At 37.2% G+C, this 20,814-nt stretch overlaps 1 protein-coding gene across 7 annotated transcripts in view; it reads right to left on the bottom strand.

Moving 5' to 3' along the window:
- NBEAL1 (neurobeachin like 1) overlaps positions 1 to 20,814 on the bottom strand; it is an 80,496-nt gene that overhangs the window by 13,425 nt on the left and 46,257 nt on the right. For 5 of the 7 annotated variants that reach the window (XR_005955605.1, XM_041473355.1, XM_041473356.1 and 2 more), the window contains 26 exons: positions 20,653 to 20,812; positions 20,305 to 20,393; positions 18,912 to 19,493; positions 18,156 to 18,331; positions 17,653 to 17,806; positions 16,078 to 16,206; positions 15,464 to 15,769; positions 15,219 to 15,368; positions 14,160 to 14,317; positions 13,582 to 13,706; positions 12,639 to 12,762; positions 11,411 to 11,559; positions 10,441 to 10,574; positions 9,626 to 9,727; positions 8,372 to 8,467; positions 8,135 to 8,259; positions 6,801 to 6,941; positions 6,576 to 6,706; positions 5,435 to 5,544; positions 4,752 to 4,869; positions 3,993 to 4,090; positions 3,590 to 3,706; positions 3,005 to 3,094; positions 1,735 to 1,844; positions 994 to 1,166; positions 463 to 557 (listed from right to left, as the gene is read on the bottom strand). Coding sequence is in view for 4 of the 7 variants with exons in the window: in XM_041473355.1 (XP_041329289.1) it covers positions 463 to 557; positions 994 to 1,166; positions 1,735 to 1,844; positions 3,005 to 3,094; positions 3,590 to 3,706; positions 3,993 to 4,090; positions 4,752 to 4,869; positions 5,435 to 5,544; positions 6,576 to 6,706; positions 6,801 to 6,941; positions 8,135 to 8,259; positions 8,372 to 8,467; positions 9,626 to 9,727; positions 10,441 to 10,574; positions 11,411 to 11,559; positions 12,639 to 12,762; positions 13,582 to 13,706; positions 14,160 to 14,317; positions 15,219 to 15,368; positions 15,464 to 15,769; positions 16,078 to 16,206; positions 17,653 to 17,806; positions 18,156 to 18,331; positions 18,912 to 19,493; positions 20,305 to 20,393; positions 20,653 to 20,812 (3,942 nt within the window). In the remaining 3 variants the exon portion in view is untranslated. The remainder of the gene's footprint in view (positions 1 to 462; positions 558 to 993; positions 1,167 to 1,734; positions 1,845 to 3,004; positions 3,095 to 3,589; positions 3,707 to 3,992; positions 4,091 to 4,751; positions 4,870 to 5,434; positions 5,545 to 6,575; positions 6,707 to 6,800; positions 6,942 to 8,134; positions 8,260 to 8,371; positions 8,468 to 9,625; positions 9,728 to 10,440; positions 10,575 to 11,410; positions 11,560 to 12,638; positions 12,763 to 13,581; positions 13,707 to 14,159; positions 14,318 to 15,218; positions 15,369 to 15,463; positions 15,770 to 16,077; positions 16,207 to 17,652; positions 17,807 to 18,155; positions 18,332 to 18,911; positions 19,494 to 20,304; positions 20,394 to 20,652; positions 20,813 to 20,814) is intronic. The other 2 variants (XR_005955606.1, XR_005955607.1) reach the window with 1 other exon arrangement.

Genomic DNA, 20,814 nt, shown 5'->3' with positions numbered 1-20,814 from the left:
AAATCATGAATGAGTGTAAGTATACTCGTGGATCACACAACTGCTTTCCCTGTGTGAAAGCATGAGACCAATATTAAAGAATTCTCAAATGCCAGTGCAAACACAGGTAATAGACAGTGCTGTCTTTGCTGTAGTTACCAATACCCACCACAGAGAAAAGACAGTGCTAAAATGCAATTACTAGGAGTGAAGAACTGAAGAAACGTAAAATTCTTATTTTCTGCCCTGAAAATAATCTATGAAATCTTTAAGATAGCCTCTAAAATAATGCACTTCAGCTATATAGTAACTAATACGTACAGTACTTCAGAGAAGAAAATGGGAGTAAAATTACTAAGCTAATTGATTTTAGTGCACCATCTTCCCTACAAAACTGAAAAGAAATCAATAAAACATAACAGCAAAACAGTGAAAAAAAAAATACATCCAGAAGCTGCTTCTGAGTATGCCTAAATAACCCACCTGCTGAACTATTTGCCATATCATACAGGTAGTATCTCTGGAGCCTGAAATTAAATGAATTCCACAGTGGTCTATTGCCAAGCAGGTCACAATATCTAGATAAACAAAAGAAGACAAAGTTGTCACATGGGTAATTAAGCCTAATTTTGCACAGACTGACAATGTGGATACAATTTGTCACACTGTATCCTGATTTGCAGTCAGCACCTTATCCTCTACTGGGATAAGGGCTGGTGACACTATTAAACAACGAAATCATCATACAGCCAAATGTACCCACTTGACACATTCAGCTTTGCTACCTAAAAATAGCAGGCAAGGTTTATTTTGAAACTACATCAAAGCACCAGTCCAATGACTGAAAAGCCATGCTCAAGTATTTATGCATAATCACAATTCAAGCATTCTTCTGCTCTCGTGCTGCCATTCCTTTATAGCTGCTACACTTGTGTGCCCAAGGGATGTGGCTATTTCTGGGAACATCAAATAACACACATAACCCTTTCCACTTCCCAACACAGAGTGACTGACCCATGTGCCTGATGTGCTGTCCCATCAGTTTGCCTTTCGTAAGGGATGTCACTCGGATGCTGTTGTCCCAGTGTCCGCCACTGAAGAGCAGCTTTGCGTCATGGGACACTGCAAACAGCTTGGAGGTGATCTCCAGCCCTGGGGCAAAAGGACCACTCATGCTGCGCTGTGCTCTGCAGGCAAACGATGAGCAGTTAACAGTAACCTTGGTTCACATCCACCTTTTTTGCACTTCCTCTGTCTTTAAACATCGGTAATGAATTCCATCTACAGAAGAGGCTACACCCACGGCAAAACTCTCACTGCCACCAGTGACTGGAAGCAAGATTTCATCTCAGTTTTTTATCAGCCTTTTACACAATTGGATAACTCATGTCCCTACTAAGCATTGGAACATTAAAGACAAAAAGGAATTTTCTAAAAACAACAAGGAAATATGCCACATATGCCTACGTATTACTACAGCATAAGAATGTATGAAGACCATCTCAGATTCCACAATGAGTTTTTAAAATTGATAATTAGAAAAAATTAGAAGTAGCTCTAAGAATGAAGCCTGAAATACCACTTACATAACTGTACTAGAATGCTATTACAGATTAGAGGCAATATTACTGAACACCAGAAGATGCAATCTTAAGTGAAAACTCAGTGAAAACAGTATTTCGCTGATTTTCAACAATTATTGTATTTCATTATTTTGGATGCGTTCATCTGTACCCCTCCTCAAAATTTGCTTACTTGGGATTTGTCACTGTTGTATCTTTGATGAATGTAAAATAGTTGGAAATATTTTTGTCATAAGGCAGCCAACCATGAGTTCCAATAACGCAGTTCAGACTTGTCGTTACCTAAAAAAGTTTAACAAAAAAGTTGATGAAACCCAGAGGTTTACATTCTGCTTGCCTTGATGCTAATGGAGCTTGCATAAAGTCCAGCAGAGGCTTCTTGAAAAGGATAAAGCACATGCTTATCCTCCATAAAGGAAAAAGCACATGCACCTCTTCCTGAACAAACAAATCAATTAAAAAATCCCACTCAGATGAGTTAGTCCACATGCGTCACACAGAACCATATTAGAATAGTCTATGTTCTACATAGGTCGGAGAAGTTGGGGTAGAAAGGATGGGAGGAGCAAACACTAAAAATCCCAGCCAACCAACCCCTCTCAAACATTTAATTACAAATCAGTCATTTAGTTTAAGCTGCTGCTTCTTCTCTTCTCTGAATACTAACTGTTAATAGCAAACATATTAACAAAGGAAGTTTAACAAATATTGTACTAGAGTTTCATTTCTGAGGAAGTAAAAAAGGAATCTAAATATTCAAGGTTACTTTGATTAGATATTTATGAAAAACACAAGGAGCATTTTAGATGTGCTCAAATAACCTATGAATGTACCACATTAAGCAAAGATAATAATTTTGACATACAAAATAGGAATATTGGAATACTTTTTCCTGCAAAACGGAGGTATTACTGCACTGGGGCCAGTATCTAGGCCATATATACAGATGCAGATACAAAACCACTGTTCTCTTTTCATTGTTTGGTATCTGCCATAGTACAAGAATGTGTGTTAGTGCAAGAGTTAGGCTTAGGAACAGTGCAGGCCTTTGGAATGTGCATGCACCAGATATGGTATAGTTTAACATACAAGTTGGAACACAGTGACAAACAATGACACCATTAAGAACTCAATGCTGTAGTTTTAAATCTGGGCTGCATTGCATTAGCAAATTATTTGTTGCAGGGAAGTCAATCAAGTAGCAACTTACAATATGCCTCACTATAATTTACAGTCATATCTCATCAGCTTTTAAATGCCATTCAACAAATCAGCCTGGCTTCTCCTTGAAGATAAATATTTAACTTAACTGACATTTGCTACAGGTTAAAGGAACACATTTGAAAAGGAACAGTTAAGAAATATTTCTCTACAAGCTGCATACAAAAAATACACTCATTTGACTATGTGCAGTTTAAGAACAGTATTGACATGCAACTCACCAAGATCTCTGGGCTTCCCTGAGAAATAAAGGAACGTGACTGATTCTTGGGGACAACAGCTTTGACAATGGGCACACCATCACTAATTCCCTAAGAGAAAGGACATGGGTTTGATCTGATTATATCCAAAAGCTAAAGGATAAATCTAGAACCTGTAAAGAGTAAGATGCAAAGCCTCTGGAATCAGTGTCAGGCCTGTAGAGCACGCTAAGGCACTGGCACACACCCATTCAGTTTGTGCAGGTAAGCTTCATCACAAACACTGCAAATGAAACCCTGACCCCAATCAGGGAGTTCAACTACCAAGTTCAGTGATTCCTCACACACCAGCAGTGAGGCTTGCAGCTTTCTTGGTGTGGTGACTAATTTAATACTCAAACAACACCCACACAAGCAGCCAGCAAATTATGGGATTCAACCTCTATGAAGCCAACTAGAAAGACAGAGCTCATTTAATACACATTGCATTGTAAAATATTTTCTCTAAATAGGAAGCAAGTTTATTTTCATCTAGGTTGTGACCTTTTGTTTCAAGTACATCAAATTTCAGGTTAGACTTCAAACAATTTCAAGTAACACATCTACCTCTATGAAGAATGACTTCAGCTCAGTGAGGTGTTGGAAGAGATTCAGAGTAGATGTATCACTTTTAGTTAGTCTTTGTACTACCTCTTCTGCTGACAGCCTTTGTGGATGGGGCTCCTAGGAGGCAATATTTGAAGGAGTAACAAATTAGACTAGTTTATCAATTTGTTCAATGTACATGAGATACTCAGCATCTTAATGGCAAAACAGTCTTAAATACCTAATATCCCTTCTTGAAGTAAATTTATTTATTTTGAAAATGGATTTTTGGTAATGTGGCAAAGATTTAATGTTTCTAAAATTACAAACCATTACCTTAAAAACCATTGTTTTTCAGAAGTCCCTGTAACTCAGTTGTTTTTAACCACAGAGGTCTGGTTGAGAGGAAACAAAAGAGCAGTACCTTTAACAGCTGACAGGGAGTTTGCCCAAAATTGTTTATCATCCCTTCTAAAGCCTTCCTTTCCTTCTCATCTGTTAAAGCATCCAAATCCACAGCCCCTGGATCACAATCAGAACGATGAAGAGTAGGAAAAAAAAAAAAAAAAGAACACAATACAAACAATTTATTAACAACCAATATGGTCAACTTAATTTACTTGCAGCATTATGACCCTTTACCCCTAGAAAAGCCCCAGACAATGCCTCCATTTAAAACACAATCTGAAAACTCCACTCTGCATGCAGAATTTTAAGTGTTTCTGTCAGGGCAAGAATTGCAGGCCTTTGTCTTAACAAATGAATTCGATTTACCTCATTGCAAGCAACAAGTAGCACACAAAAACTACCCAAAAGTTAGCTGTGAAATTAACACATTAAATTTGTCTCTAGTATTAGCTGCTTTCAAGCAATGAGCCTGAACCCTAAACCACAAGAAACCTCTTCCAACAAATGCTTTTAAGGAAGTAAATAAGCAGCAAGAAAACCTAGTAACTTTTAGAAAAAAAAAAAAAAAAAGACAAGAAACTATAACAGCCCTCCTTTAAAAAAAACTATATTTTTTTTGATGACACATTACAAGATTTGCTGCCATTTTTCATCTATAAATCTGCTGCCTTACCATATGCTACTGAATGGTAAACTCACAAATCAAGTGTCTACTGTCTAATAACGAAAACTCACAAGCCTGATGACAATGACAAGAGAACATGCTGCTTTGTACCTTCATAAGTACAATAATAGAACACATTAAGCGCCTCCACTGCAGCTGGTCCCCTCTGCTTGTAGCCAAAAATCAAATCTATCCATTCATGAAGATGAGCAGAAACATACTCAGATTCCTAGAAGGAAAAAAATGCTCTGTAAGAATAAGAGAAATGCTGCTCCCATCTTGAAGTTTTTACTATTCTCTGTGGAAAAGATTCAATTCCTAAATTAAGAGTATCCACAAATTAGGTATTTAGCAATATACAGGGCAGAAGCATAAGAATCTTGTGTGTTATGAGCAGTAACTGCCAGGTAAGAGGGAAAATCAACACAGTGACACAAGAGGTATGCACTTTTGAAATGCACCTGTGCAAGGGAAGGTACCCTGCCAGCTCCCTAACACCAGACAGTGTCATCTTTAAGGAGCCAAGGAAGCCTACTCACCTACCTCTGCATTTTATCTCCTAGCGCAGCAAATGCCCAAATCATTAGTGCCCAAAATGCCCAAGAAATTAAATGCTCTTTTCAGCATTTTATCAACATGCACAGAGCTTTTAACTGGAAGTTCTAATGGTACTTGCAATGTCAAATACAACCACAACTCTAGTTTGAACGCCATCCCACTTGTTTTATATTTAAGCCACAGTAACAATGTGCAGGTGCACTTCCTTTATGTCATACATAGAAACAACATCTTACCAGAGCCTTCCTGTGTTTATAAATAAAGTCTTCTGGGGAGTGGGCCCACTTAGGCAGAACAACATCATTTACCACCTCTTTGGACATTTGAAGCTGGCCTAAGTTAAAACCTGGTGAATAATTCAGAAGAAAAGTTTTATAGTTGCTACAAAATATTTCAAGTACCTTGATTTCTCAGTAAAGATTAAAAATCATTATTTTCTCAATGCAAGAGAAGGATATTGAAAGTTATTAATGCAAATCCCTAATAACTCTACCACTACCATAGGAGGCTAAGTTCTGTTCTGCATGTTTACGATTTTAAATGGTAATGGATAACAGTTATTCAAAACATCTAAATTATTTTGAAGCTGAAGTCCCAACCACAGAAGTAGTATTAGTCTTTTACACATCCATCTGTAAACATATCTGCATTGGCTTCTTTGAAAACATAATTGCATGCTGCAATTTTCCAGGATTAAAAGTCCAAAACACTTCAATAAGGTTATTCATAAGAAGGGAGTTACTTAGAAGTTTAAATGGTTACAAAATCAAGACTTTTAAGGAGTCTGAAATCTCACCAGGTTTCACTGAAACAACTCTAAATACTTAAATGACTTGAAAGTGGGACTTGGGAGTTCTCAATTTAGCCAATTTAGAACTCTAGTAGATTGTAGCAGCAAAAACATATAAATCCATTTTCAAATTGTGCAAAGATAGAGAATCACATGACTGAACAACTAATGTGAATTAAAAAACGTCTAGGAGTCTCACCTCAGAATGCAGGATACTGTCTTTTCAATCAGCAATATAATAATTATAATTAATCTCTTAGCTTTTGATAAGTATTTAATCAGTATTAACTATTACTAACTTTTTCAAACATCCCAATGAGCATCTCTGACACTCTGCATTGGGTAAACACTATTTTTAGCCATCCTTAAGCCCATAGCCTGAATTTTAAACTATGTTTAGGCTGCTGCTTAACACAACTGATACCTTCATTAAACAGTTTAAAGCCAGCATCATGATTAATGTCTCCAATCACACCATAAAGTTTAAAGAGTAAGTGTTCCTCTGCATTCACAAATGGCTGTAACAATTCTTTTCTGAAGAATACAGAAACCATTTTCTGTGAGAATATTCTTAGTAGTCAGTTTACCATTTTGATTCTCCAGGAATTCTGGAAAGTAGAAGAACTCTGGGATAAGTTCCTTGACATCATTGGGGTTGTCCATGAGTGCCTGCCAGGTAGCAGGAATAGAGTGAAACTGTCTGTCAGCACAGTCAAATCTGTGGATCAGAAAACCCAGGTTAGACTTTGACAATTCCCTCAGTAAAATGACAAGGAAGAAGCAGGAGTGGGCTGCTTATTTGCTCAGCATACCTGCCACTCTGAAGCTGGATATGAAGTGTTGTGAAAGGCTCCACCCGAATGAGGTAATGCATGACACCAGCAGCATTTGAGTAATGTGTCCCATAGTGAAATTTGTCAATCATCCCAAGAGGATCCTCAAAATTCTCATATCTGAAGAAAGAAATCTTTATAAATACAACTGGACATTATGGTTGATTTACATATGGACTAGGCTTATTCCAGACAAAGATTCAAAAGAAATGACCACAGCAATCTATGAGAGGAAAAATACATTGAGTTCCATCAAACATGGAGATTCCAAATCTTAGACAGTCCCAAAGAAAAAGACTGCTCAAAGATAGAAATGTACACCAGATGGAGCCTTTGCATGCCTGTTATACTCTTCCCTAGGTATTTGCTATCAGCTGTCAGAAACCAGACAAAGAGCAGACAAGGCTGATGACTTCATACAACAGACCAATACACCCCACACCAATAAAATGAATATTTACTAGTGAATAGACTTGTGATGGTTTCCTGCAAGATTTAGGAAATGTGTTTGACTGTGCAGGATGCAGAAGAGAGATCTTTTTCACACTCATGGCCATTTCCTTTTCTACTGGCAAACTCACTCTACCATGCCACCATCTGGCTGACACATTCCTCAGCCTCACAAGGCTGGTAAGAGAAATTCTAGTTAAACATACTTCTAGAGAACACACTTCATTACAGTCAGGATAGAGCCCAATCATTTAAAGGAAATTCTCCATGTTCCAAGTTTTCAGAAGATTTTGGAAGACAATTAACTGCAGTCTGGTATAATAGCACACTCACTCTCCAGACGAGCAAACAAGGGAAAAATCACTACTGCTATGTGGGTGTAAGTACCTGTCATTGGCACCTACAGAGGACCTGCTGAAAGTCACTTGAGACATATTTTGTTTTAAGATAATAATCTATGCTTGAAAAAAGGAGGAAGCACAGATTTAGGATCAATGCTACCTCTTAGGCAGCTCAACTAAACAGTATGATTTCACATTCCTTACCTTGAAGCAGATATGGGACACATTATATCTTTTCAAGCCATTAAATTGTTTCTACAATCTTTCACTTTTTCATCTCCACAGCTCAGAAACAACTGAAAATTTATAACAGTAAGTTTTGTCCTTTCACTGCCACATAACTGAGTGCTATATAGTCTGAATGCAGCAGGAACAACAAACCAACAACATTTGCAAGTGCATCTGTAATGTCATAAAACCAGCTTCAAAAATTTCACTGTCACAACTTTATTTTTAAAATGTGTTATTTGCCTGGAGGCTGAGAAAAGACAAAGAAATATAACCAAGTGTTCAAATACATACTTCTCTTTCACAGTCTTAGCATTCTTCTCATTTACCACACCTATAGGTTTGGACAGGTCCCTAAATACTGCAGGATTATTCAGGTCCAGTTCTTCTGAGGTATAATCTCGTAAAATCCAGGGAAACTAAAAAAAAAAAAAAAAAAGTAAGTCAAACATCAGATATTAAAAATACATCTTTCAAACCAGACGAAACACATACCTTTGGCAAAAATTTAAAAATTAACTTTTTAATTACCACAGGATATTGAGCAAGGTCATTGTAAGTTCGTCCAGCCATAGTGTTTAGCTGAATAAGGTAGTCAAAGTTGGATATTTCTCTATTCACCCATTTCTGAAAGACAAAGAAAGATAAAATGGAATTCACTATATCAAAGATATAATTATTGCAAATTACACATCTTGTCAGCATCTATCTGCCAGAGGATAAGCACCGGCAAGTGAAAAGCACAAGAGCACAAAAATTGCATGCAAGTCCAGATTCAATTTCTCATAATGAAGTTTATTTTCCCTTTGATTCAGTGATTGTGCTATCTATATTTCATTGAAATCAGGTCCTGATTGGGGACAGTACTGTTTCAAATACCGAGCAGCAGACAATTAGTAACCTTGCTAAAAAGGAAAAGAAAAATAGGAAGTAAGAGAAACAAAAAGAAGGCAAGTACGCAGATACTGATAGAAAGGAGAACAGAACTTTGAAATCCATCTGAGTGCTAAGATCAAGTCATTTTTATAAATTATTCTCCCATTGGTTAACAGTACAGGTTAACAATTTGTAAACCAAATTGTCTGCTACACCTTTGTTTGCTTCATTATTACATTCTAAACCAAAGAGCAGACACAGCTGTGTTCAGAAGGGCTCAGTATTTGTCTGTAGAGTGATGGAGATGTGTCATGACAGATGGTATTTTCTCTATGTAAATAAACAACTCAATAGTTTTTATTTTTAGGAAAACAAAGAACAATCAAAGTACTTCCAGTATTTTGAACTCACTTGTAAAGCTTCCTCCCTCAAAAAAAACAATTTTGATGTAGAGATGGAAGATAAAAATACATTTACTATATAAAAAAATTTATCTGAGTTTATGGTAATATGGACATTTTGACATTTTCTTTTTTTACCAATATTAGTAATTACCACTTAATCTTCATGTGAGTTTTGTTGAAAGCCCCGTCATGAAAAGATAGCAGGGAAAATTATTTGCACATCCAGTGAAAGAAGTTTCAAAGCAGCACTCAAGATCATAGACTAAAACCAGAAGCCAATCTGCCACGTTTTATGTTCATGTTAAAACGCCTGTCAGTCACATCACCAGAGCCTGGCTTTATCCATTTACCTGACTGTAAACACAAACCAAACCATCCTAAAAATATGCACATGAAAGTTCAGGGGCCAGGCTGAGGATAGAAATTGGCAGCTGCCATCTAAACACTGGGGGAGTTCTTCAAAAAGCAGAGGAAGTCTTTAGACCATTGAGCTGAGGTCTTGTACCTGCATCAAACCTGATGCTTTGAAAAGTTCCTGTGGAGATCTGGTCCCAGAAATGTTTGGAGAACGCAGCGACAATATCCGACTATACACTTTGTTTCGTACCTGTTAGAAAACAGCACTAATAAAACAATATTCTGGAGACTGAAGCTGACAATTAAGCAACTTGTCTGCTAATTAAAATATGAAATAAATAGGACACAGTTACACTTACAAGTACTTTGATCTCTTGTTGTTTAAAACATTTGGACATGGATGGATGTGACATCCTTCACATCAAAACCAAACCACAAAACATTTTCTAAGAGCTGACATTCTAGTAAACTGACCTACTAGTATGTAACTCACCCTAAGTTCTGAAATTTATCATAGCTCTCATAAAAAGGATCACTGATATTACCCAGAGGGGAAAAAGTTCACTACTCCTTAACCATTGAATATCAATGATGTCTAATGTTGTTGTAAGAAAGGAAGTCCCCTTTGATTTGTAATTAATTTGTTCAATTAAACAGACATCTTTAATAAGATGGGCTTCAAAGCATTTAGATTACTACTGATGTGATTTTAGTTAAATTATCATTCTGAGTAACAGAGAGAGAGAAAGGAAAAAGGAGAATCTTGTTTTAGCTATCTTTTCACAATTAACCAGTTTCTAGGTGCCAGACTGCAGTGTAGTTTTCCATGATGACTATGTAAAGCAAACCTTTTGCTATTAGTGTTACAGTATTACGAAAGGCACCGGACTCAAATTCACTCATTGATCTTAAACTTAACCTTGTGCTTATTACATAAGTCCATGACATTTAGGAAACCCATACCTCCTTATTGAAGTTGAGGAAGTAGTTGGTTTGATCCGTAAGGAAGATCTCCAAAGCTGACCTCCTCAGGTTGTACCGACGCAAATGGATCTCTCGAATTTGAGAAAGGTGCCATTTGAAATCAAAACCTACCCCTAGGAGGAACACTCTGTTTACTGAGTTGGAATATATATGAAAAAAACTCTTTTCATACAGACATAATGCAGTACCAGCTCCAATCACCTCATAGTTATTCCTAGAAAAGGAAAGTCTTATAGCTGACGTGATTAACTATTTTGCAAGGAAAATATTAACTTCAGATATTGTTGTGCTGAAAGAAATGAAGCAAGAAATACCTGATGGAATGCAGAATTTGCTTTTGCTTTCTGACTAAAGATATAAATGTATTCTGTTGACAAAAAGTATGAACCAACCCCTTTTGCTTTCTTAAACAGGCTCAAACAAACTTTTATGTTTAGATTTCGCAAAGGCTGAACATTTTGGTATACTGATTTGGGAAATTTTACTATTATTTGTCCAACATTTCACTTCAGTGTTTTCATAGCCAGCTGTGTATGTTCTATTAAAGTTCCCTAAATTAATAAAGATGATTAATGCTTACATACTACTACTTTTTAATCAATGCATGAGTACAACATTATTTGTTGTAGAAAGACAACAGAGGTGCCATTTACAAAGCAAATTAGAGGTAGTAACTTTTTTTTAGTCAGCAGGTTTTTTAGTAAGGTATTTTTAAAAAATACTAAGAATAGTTAATCAATTTACCAGCTCAGAAGCAACAGTTCTAGATTCTTGATTCTGAAGGGATCAGTCAGCCACTAATCATTAAGTGCAATATTAATTTTAAGTACAGGCCAACAACTTGTCTCCTTACAATTACTTTGATATCCATTTTCAAAACATAAAGTCAGCCTACTAAAAGCAGAATGATGAACAGCACTGAAAATAAAGAGATATTGATCATGCTTACCTTCCTCTTTCTCAATGCTACCATCAAAGAAATAGATGTGCTGGGTAGTGACCTCCAGCCTCCCTGGTATCACATCAATTACTGTAATGAGCTCACAGTCTTCAGACAGTATTAGCTTTTCTTTCTGACTTTCCTCATCCTTCTCATCTCTGCAAAAACGTCACTAAGTATTACATGGTTGGATAGGTTATACTGTTGCTTAGGTCCTTGCTAAGAGTACAGTTCAGAAAAGAATCAAATTTGAATGGCATTAAAACTGCAGAATAAACAATTCTATAAAGCTGCTTTCATCAGCAGTCTTGGATGTTTCAGACTGGACCACAAACATAATTTCACAGCATCACTCTTCAGTCTTGATATTTGGGTCTCAGGCACAGTAGACTTGACTTCATGTGAAGTACAAAACCATCAGGCTGCATTTCCCTTCCTTATTTAACTGTTAGGTGATTAAGCTCTCTGGCCCAGAGCAAAGCCAAGTTCCAGTTCATGTGACTGAAGTTACTATCTTCAGGGTTATTTTGCTATAATCTACAGCAAGCATTTCATAACCTTTAAAGTACAAAATGTATCAGTACCACTCATAGTGCCAACTCTCTACTGCACTTAACAGCACAAACATAGATGAATGCTCAACATGACATGTCCAATTACTGAAGCAAAACATTTGCTATCCTCCTTCAACTCCCCTTTCCCTGCTCTCTCTCTCCTGCCCTTTTTTTGGTTGTAGTCACACAGGTGACATGAAGGAAGCACAGCAGGCCTTCCCTCTGGAATGTTCCTAAACACAAGGCACTCTCCAGCACTTAAATGCCAACCATGCAAATTTTCAAGCTATGCAGCTGACAGTGGAGTGAATGACCACGGCAACTATAGACAAGAGGCAGTTCCAATCTGGTCCATGTCCTTACACAGCAGATTGCCTCCTGAGAATTATGGTCAATATACACAGTAGAAAAGCCTTAACAATTCTGTAGCCCACCTGTGAGCAGTGAATCACTAATGGATTCTTATAAACATCTACTGTGGCTCCTTTTCCCTCGGGTTTTTCTTGTCTCAATGTGACAACGATAAACCCAACAGCAACTTTGCTGATCAAAACTGCCCTGGATTGAATTGTTAAGGCCAGAGAAAGAGGGAACTTCAGATGCTATTCAACTCCCGAAGTTGTTTCTCACTCCTTATCCCTAACACAGAAACAACTGACAATTGTTTATCCTGTTCTACTTACAAATTGGAACTGGCTGTGTCCTCTTCTGGTAGCTCCAGAACATCATCTTCCAAGTCACTCACTTTCACCTGCTTCACCACCTCCAGAAGCAGAGACTCACTAGAGGGCTGTGTCTGGTGCACACCTAGCACAAATAGAGTTATAGCTCATAACTTTTTCTGCTACAATACCTTTGGAAATTTAACCTACTAAGCCTGTCTTCTACAGCTGAATTTTGATTTTAACCAAGTAAGAAGCAACCAGGCTTCTTATATATTTTTGTGGTTAAGCAGAACACTACAAACAATCCTTGAGCTACACTGAAAATTATGACAACACATACACCTGATAAAAATTAACTTGAATTCTGATGTGGACACTTAAAGTATTTTGCAATCTTTTTCCAGACATTGCTAAAGCATGCAGATTTAACAGAAATGCACTGTGTTTGCTTTTTGGTCACGTGGGTTTTACAGGAGTGTTTTGTGAGTGTTTTTTTGCTTGAGCCTTGATAACCAATACAACGAACTTAACAGCTACACCCCTAACTCAGCTGTTTGGCACACTTCTGAAACAAAGCACTTCCTATCTACACATTTTAGGCACAAATTCTATAAGGCTTTGAACAAACACTGCTTGCTGTAATCTCTTCGCTTCTTTCTTGAAGAAATCATCTCATACAAGAAAGTTGTAGGACTTCTTATCTTAAAACAAAGGAGTTGACTTTTATTTATTGTGCAACAAAATCCCACATTTCAATGAACCAGGCCAAATGAATTCTACTCAGTAGGAAAATGCTGTTTCAGGTCAAAGAACCACTCTCATAATATAGACTTCACTACAGATGCAATAAAGAAAAATCAAGATTTAAGGATATAAGCATATACTGCTTATTAAACACAAAGAGGAAAGTGAGTACCTTTCTTTGGTAAGAACTCAAGTGAGACAGCAAATACAACTTTACCTAAATTATCTCTCAGGTCACTAGCATCCTGATGAGAGTTGAAGTTGTAATTCTGCACTAGTTTTAGTCTCATACGTGAAAAATTTTCCACGTTTGAAAGTTTCCAGTGAACAGGACGCTGTTTCCTAAGAAAACAAGAATATTTATAAAAACAATCTGAATAATAACCTGCAGGAATGAGCCAATTACAAAAGAGTGCATATTTAGAAAAATACTGGTCATCCACTTGTACATTGTAAAAAATAAAATATTAAAATGCAGTTTATTGCTTTTGTTTCACATTGCAGCTCTGATCATCACTCTATTTTGCAAACAGTATTTCTTTTCACAGAATTAGCAAGGCTGGAAGAGATGCTCAAGAGCATAAAGTGCAACTGACAAACTACCATCACCCCAAAATCACTTTCTAATAAGAACATTCCCTGACACGACTTGAGGCCATTTCCTCTTGTCCTGTCACTCAAGACTGTACATCTCAAGCATGGTTATTGCAGTCAATCTGACCTGGTTTTAACCACATGAAACAGTGAGGCAATTCCTTTTAAGAATCACACCCAGTTTAGGAACTCCAGTCTCACCTTTCAGCCCAAGGCCCACGCTCAGAGAACAAGTACAGCTGGGCTGCTCTCCACTGCCTCAGCGTGGCTGTGTGCTGACTGCTCAGCTGTTTGAGCATACTGTTGTACCGCAGGTTTTCCTGCCGAGCCTTTCTGCTGAACGGCTCCACAAAGTGCTCCTGAAAGACCATTGCAAATACATCTAGCACTGAGTTAACTCTGACCTCGGAAAACAGCTTTCCAAGAATGCTCAGAAAACAAGAAGAAACAGAAAAGGTTTAGCAATAAAATATTACGAAATTTTAAGGTAATACTTAGGAAAGAAATTTAGACTTACAAGAAATAGTGCCAGACTTTAATTTAAAGATGTGGAGACAGCATTATCAATGCTGAATCCACACTAAAGCAATTTTTCATCATCAGAAAAGCAGTCAGTATTAGAAATCCTTCTATAATAGGTAAGATTTTTCTTAAATTCTGGTATTCTTGAATGTGATTCTCATTGTATTTTTCCTTTAGCTATTTGAATAAAATAGACCTACAAGTTTTGTTATTAAGAAAGCAAAGAGACATGTAACTTCACTGTGGTATTGCCTGTAATTAATTACCAGTTAGCTCTAATGCTGAAACTCAATCTGGACCTTATATAGAAAGGTCAGTTTAGAAGTAATTTTTCCACACATTAAGTAAGAATCATTTACTGTTGTAAATGCTTTAGTTGTATTGAAATAGGGTTTAAAAAAACCCAAACAAACAGCTCATAATAGAAATCAGGTTTTAATAATTTGAAACACAAATCAAAGAGGATGTAGCTTATGGCTGAGCATATTTCTACCTCGTGAAAAGGAAGGCCTAATATACTGAAATAACTTTGATTGCATGTAAGACTCTTAACAGAGCAGAACTGCAAAGCATATGCTAGAAGTGCATATAGTCCCACTGCCCATAAAATCTTAATTAAATTAGCCTGTTTACAGTTACTTGAAGTGGATCATCCTGAAATTAATTTTCACCATCTTTTAGAAGGCAACTCTGAAGAGAGTTCTTTTAATAGAACCTTGCACTCACTGAAAACCTTACCTGAAATTTAAGTTTACTTTCTCCTCTTTCCCGGTCTCGCTTGTGCATGTTCACCATAAATGCTTCATAACAATCTTTCCAATAAAGTGCCATCTGCTCATTATCATGTCTGAATGAATTCTCTTCATATTGCTTCATATTTGGAATAATCTGGCTCACCAAAACAAAACAAAAAGTATCATATGATTTCTGAATGGGTTCCTCTGCTTTCATGGCTGAAAAGAGGGGGTAAATTTATTACTTACATATTTGTCAATATAAACTTGCCACTCATCAGATCTGCAGTATTCTTGAAAGTCCTCAAAGAAAGATGGGCTGCCATTGGTAGGGGGCAATGAAGGAAGGTGCAGGTTCATAAAGAGAAGTTCATAAACCTTGGATACCAATGTCCGAACAAGGGGAATCAAAAATGAGTAAGTTTCTGTCTTCTCTTCAATTGACCTACTCAAAATGCCTTCCAACTTCCCCAGGAGGTAGCACGCTTCAGGCTGGCTCTCAATTACTTTGGTCTGAAGGAGGGTGTTTAGTTTGGCTGCTGCCATAGCACAGACCTACAAAAACAAACAGCAAAAAAGGAATGTGATCCTCCTTGAGCACCCATTTTTTCCTGCCACTCCTGAGTTCATATTCCCATCCTCAAACAGAAGTCCTCTACCTCTTGTGCTCCACAGGTGCACGCTGACAGGACTGTAGAGTAAACCTGCAAAAGCTAAGAACCAATAAAACATCTTCCCAACAGAAGAATGAGGGACTGCCACAGGTCTGCTCACTGGTATGAGCAGCTCTCCCAAAAAACACAACAGTTACATCAAATGTGCCCTTAAAACTCGAGTACCACTTGCAAGAATTTGCAACAAACCTGTAAGTTGTCTTGTGCAATAAATCCGAGGAGCAGCTGGACTTGCACCTGTGAAAGCCTAATTGCTTCTAGGCCAGCAGAGTACCAGACTGACAGACTATCCATGAGAGTCACTAGTTCTTCCAAGAGCTATTAAAGAAACATAAAATTAGCATAACATTAAAATAAATCAAATAAACTGAAATAAAAGTAATAGTAACTACTCTAGCTGGAGACACAATCATTTCAAAGGCCTGAAGAAGAGGCTGTGTTCACATTTGTAACTTAACCAAACCCAGAAAATCATCCAAGAACACTGCAGTTAAACCAGTAATTTAAAGGAATTCCTGACAATAAAAATCTACCTAGCTCAGTACATTAAGTCAAGTATGTCCCCTAAATAAAGTACATATACATACCTCTGCGCATGTGTGTGTGTAGAGGGAGAGAGAGAGTATATATATCCTGTTTTTCCTATAAATTAACTCCAGTAAATGCCATATCCTTAGAAAACTTAAAAAGCTCCACTCTAGGCACTTCTTTCTGTCAGTATTTAGATAGCAAAAGTGACACAAGCCTTGTGAAAGGTGGGTATTCCCAAGGCAAACAGCACATTTCACTATCCAGATGTGTTTGTTTAAAACTAATACACCTTGATATACTCTCTAACAAATTACTCAAATGTAAAATTATTCTGACTGAAATATCCTATTTAAGATATTACAGTGCTTCAAGTTCTCCCTGGGCACAGAAGAAGATAATCTATCAAAGTACTGTTATTTTCAACTCAGAGTTGGAAAGAAGCACAATTCTCATCACTCCAAAGTTCTCATTCTAATTAGGTCTCACAACAGAAGGCAAAGCTTTTAACAAGAAGAAACTTTTTTTAAAAAAAAAAGCAATTTAAAGCTTTAAGCTATATTTACTTATAAGCAGGCATTTTGGAGAACAGCATAGGAATTACTGTGTTAACGACCCTTGACATTATGTATTTTTCTTAAAGGAAGTAGTCTTACAAAATATTTAGAGAAATAATGATGTTTCCATATAATCTCTTTTTTTGCTTAGAAAAATTGAAAATCAATGACAACTCAGATTGTGAAGGAAGCATGACCAGTGCCAGAGATCACATAAATGTTGAGGTTTAAATCTGTTGAAACTCCAATATGGGTCAAAACCCAGAAGTGACATTTCCCAACTTGCAACCAAGAGCAGAGTTTCAGCTGGTCTTTCATTCCGGATGCTCAGAGAGTCACATAAATGCTGATAAACAGTGCAAAATCTGCTTAGGCTACAACCAATGCTGTTTCATTAGCTTTTACATTTTCTAAATATTTCTCCAGTCTGAAGAAACCTGGATTCTCAGTAAAGAGTACTACTTACATGTCTACTTAATTTGCAAAATTTACTATATTCCCTGTGGTAAATATTCACATTTTTATTCATGAAGGGGCACTCTAATCCATTCCACTATAAATCCTTACTCTGTAATATCTGTGGTTTAATATGACTGGAAGGGTGACAGTATCCAAACCAACAACTCTCTTGTTAGCGTTTCAGCCCATATACAGTACTTCCATTATACAGTTACCGTACCTTTTCTGTCCATAAATTTGAATTAATGAGTCCTTCTGCCTGCAGGAAACCTTGTACAATTAGCAAGAGCTTGAAGGCATTTTCAGCATGTGTAGGGAGAGCTTTTGAATCTCTGTTATCAGTGACTGACCATTCTAACATCTTCTCCAGCAAGCTGCATGGAACACAAAATGCCAAAGTAATACATGTTCTGAGTGTAAGTGGCTTTTAAAAAATCCAATTAAGTATTTAATTGAATCTCTTAGTCTGCAGTTACATAACTGCCATCTTCTTGATAAGCCAATGAGATAAAAGCGATTGAGAGACTCATGAAAACAGTGATAGTTTTAAAACCTTCTGGCCTCAAGACACACCTCCTAAACAGGTACAGGAATATATTTCTGACAGTATGTGAAGAGACAGCAGAGAAAAGTACATACTGTGGGGAAACACCCATCCCTTCCCAGCTTCACTCATGTCCCTCATTTCTGTTTACTCTCAAAAGGGATGAACTGTACACTCACTTGAGTTTTATTTCATCAGAAGGCCGCAGCAACTCGTTGGACATCCCCAGTTTGGTGAGAGCAGAGAACACCTGTCCTCTCTCAATCCAAGCATCGTCATCAGATTTTTCAATACCTTTCCACATTATACACAGTAGGATGTCTGTGAGTAACTGCATGAGTTCATTATCACTCCCCTGCAAAAGAAGTGACATATTTAAAGCCCTTCTAGTACAGAAAACCTTCAAAACATTTCTTATTAATCACAGCCCTTATGCTTCCATGTTTCAACATTTGAAACTCTGCAGTCTTCAACTGGACTCTAAAGTCCAATTGAAAAGCTCACAAAAACACAAATATAAGAGACTGTAGCTTGCTCGTATGATGTAAACCAAGCGGCCTTTAGCCACTCTTGATTTTTTCACAGCAAGTCTGCTCCATACCTCCTCTGAATGATACAGGATGTTTAAATACAGAGGGAGAAGAGTTTGCAGGGTTTTTTTTTGTGGTTTCTTGTGGTTGGGAGGTTGGCCTTATTTTTTTGTTTGTTTCTTTTTTTTTTTAAACACCAAAGCTACCCCAAGGGGACAATCAAAAAAAAAAGACACATTACAAAAGGAAGTACCCCTATTCCCTATAGAAGGGCCATTTCATTTTGTTCATTATCCTGTTGGATGATAGGAGGGACAAATAAAAGTAATAATCATTCATTAGAGAGATTGAAAGAACAAAATGAAATTTCCAACAGCTAGAGAAACCAGTCAGGTAGTTACTTACTCCTTGATTTTCAAAGAGAGAAAGCTCAGCAGCGAAGCCCACATCATTCGTAACACCCAGCTCTTTGTCAGGCTGCCCAGAGAAGGGCTTTGTGCTCTCTGTGGGTGAGGGAGTGCTGGGCTGGCTGTCTGTCATCTGATTCCCAACATCAGCCAGTTCATAAGAGTCAACACTGGACAAATCTAAACTCAAATGTGAAGGATTACTGTGCCACAGTTCTTCTCGGCCCTGCGAACTGAAAGACATCTCTGCTGTGGGTGCGTCTTCCAGCGGCATAACAGAGAAATGGGCAGGGACGTCCAGGGATTTGTTGTCTTCTAAACTCCACTGATCAAAGAGACCATTAACTGATGCAAAGCTTCCAGTTTTCTCTCTCTCTGTCTTATCAGCTTGATGCTTCTGAAGCTCTTCAGTAGGAGGTTTTTTATCCTCTTCCCTGGAGGAATCAGTCCTGTTCTCCTTAAAGCCAATCCGGACCTCTGAGTTTTCTCTCAGGAATAGTCTAACCAAAGTGTCCTGCCAGCCCAGCTGCTGAGAAATCTGTTGTGCTACATCCAATTGGGAATGCAAAAGGTGCAAAATCTAAGGACAAAAGATATCCCATATCCACACATTAATTTTAGCTTGTAACTGCATCCATCTGGCTATCCAATTAAATATTTTACAATCTTACAACTTCTTTACTTTTCTTACAACCTTATATAAAAGAGCCATAATCGGCTAATAATAAGCAAACCAGCCACAGAGTAATTTTTCCTCATAAAAAATATATATATTTGAGAAAAAAGAAGTAAAAAGTAAAAAATTCTCAGGAGTAGGGGAGAAAAGAAGCTATCAAACCATACTGGTAAGTTGCCATATCTCAGCAACTCTTCTGCAACAATTCCTTCAAAAGCCAGTTATCTCAATAAATAATCCCATTCACCCATAGTCTAAAAAAATTCTCAAATAGAAAATATGCTTGATTAGAAACTATCAATAAACTTGTAGTATTAATAGCTTACTGATAGCATACATTATAGTTTCACTTCTTTGTTTTGGGAAACCTTAATAGATGGTGTCTCACAGCTACGATTCAGTACTAATTCCAGTGATACAAGCTTTGAGAAAATTCAGTAATTCAAGGAATCTACTATCTCAAACCTGTACAAAATACAAGCTACTTGAGAATCATAATAGAGGCTTCACTTTTTGATTTGGCTTTTAAAAGTACTTGAGTACACAAAATTCAACAGTAAGTGACAGATGGGTCTAATTTTTAAAATAAATCATTGCTAAAGAAAATAGTAACAACAAATATTGCCACTGTGTTTCAAAGAAATAATATAGTTATCACACTGTACAGTTTATAGGCTTGAAGGACAGTATTCCAGTTCTAAAGAAGACAACTAACCTTTCTACAGATAATCACTCTCATGTTTATATCTGATCTATGAGCCAGGTACACTACAGCTAGGAGATCTTTATAATTCACAGCAGGATCTGTAGGGAAGAAAGAAAAAAGCCACCATAAGCAATATCACACAAGAGAATGTAATATATAAATATTTAAAAATTGCATTGGAAGTTATGACTGCATCCAGGATAGTAAAAGGAACAAACTCCAGGGAACTGAGAAAATGTTAGCTGAGACTAATGGGAACTCTGAACAGAACAGCTCTACAAGTAACATCTCTGGCTTTCCTCAACAAAAACCAGGGATGTGGGCCCTTGAGCAGCAGAAGTGTACTAATGCCATTACCTGCATAAAGAACTTGGTTAAGAAGGTTTTTAATAAGAGAAACAGTAACTGGGGATTCATTCAGGAGGAGTCCCAGCCCGGAGTACCCCACTTCTCTGAGTCTCATGCGGTGCTTGCTCCGCTCATAAACTTTGGTGCATTTCAGCATTTCTTCCATGATCT

This window comes from Pyrgilauda ruficollis, unplaced genomic scaffold (assembly GCF_017590135.1).
Source record: "Pyrgilauda ruficollis isolate IOZ18807 unplaced genomic scaffold, ASM1759013v1 scaffold3, whole genome shotgun sequence".
NCBI classification, from domain to species: domain Eukaryota; kingdom Metazoa; phylum Chordata; class Aves; order Passeriformes; family Passeridae; genus Pyrgilauda; species Pyrgilauda ruficollis.
Note: the sequence above shows the minus strand (reverse complement) of the source record. Positions and strands in the feature narration are given on the sequence as shown.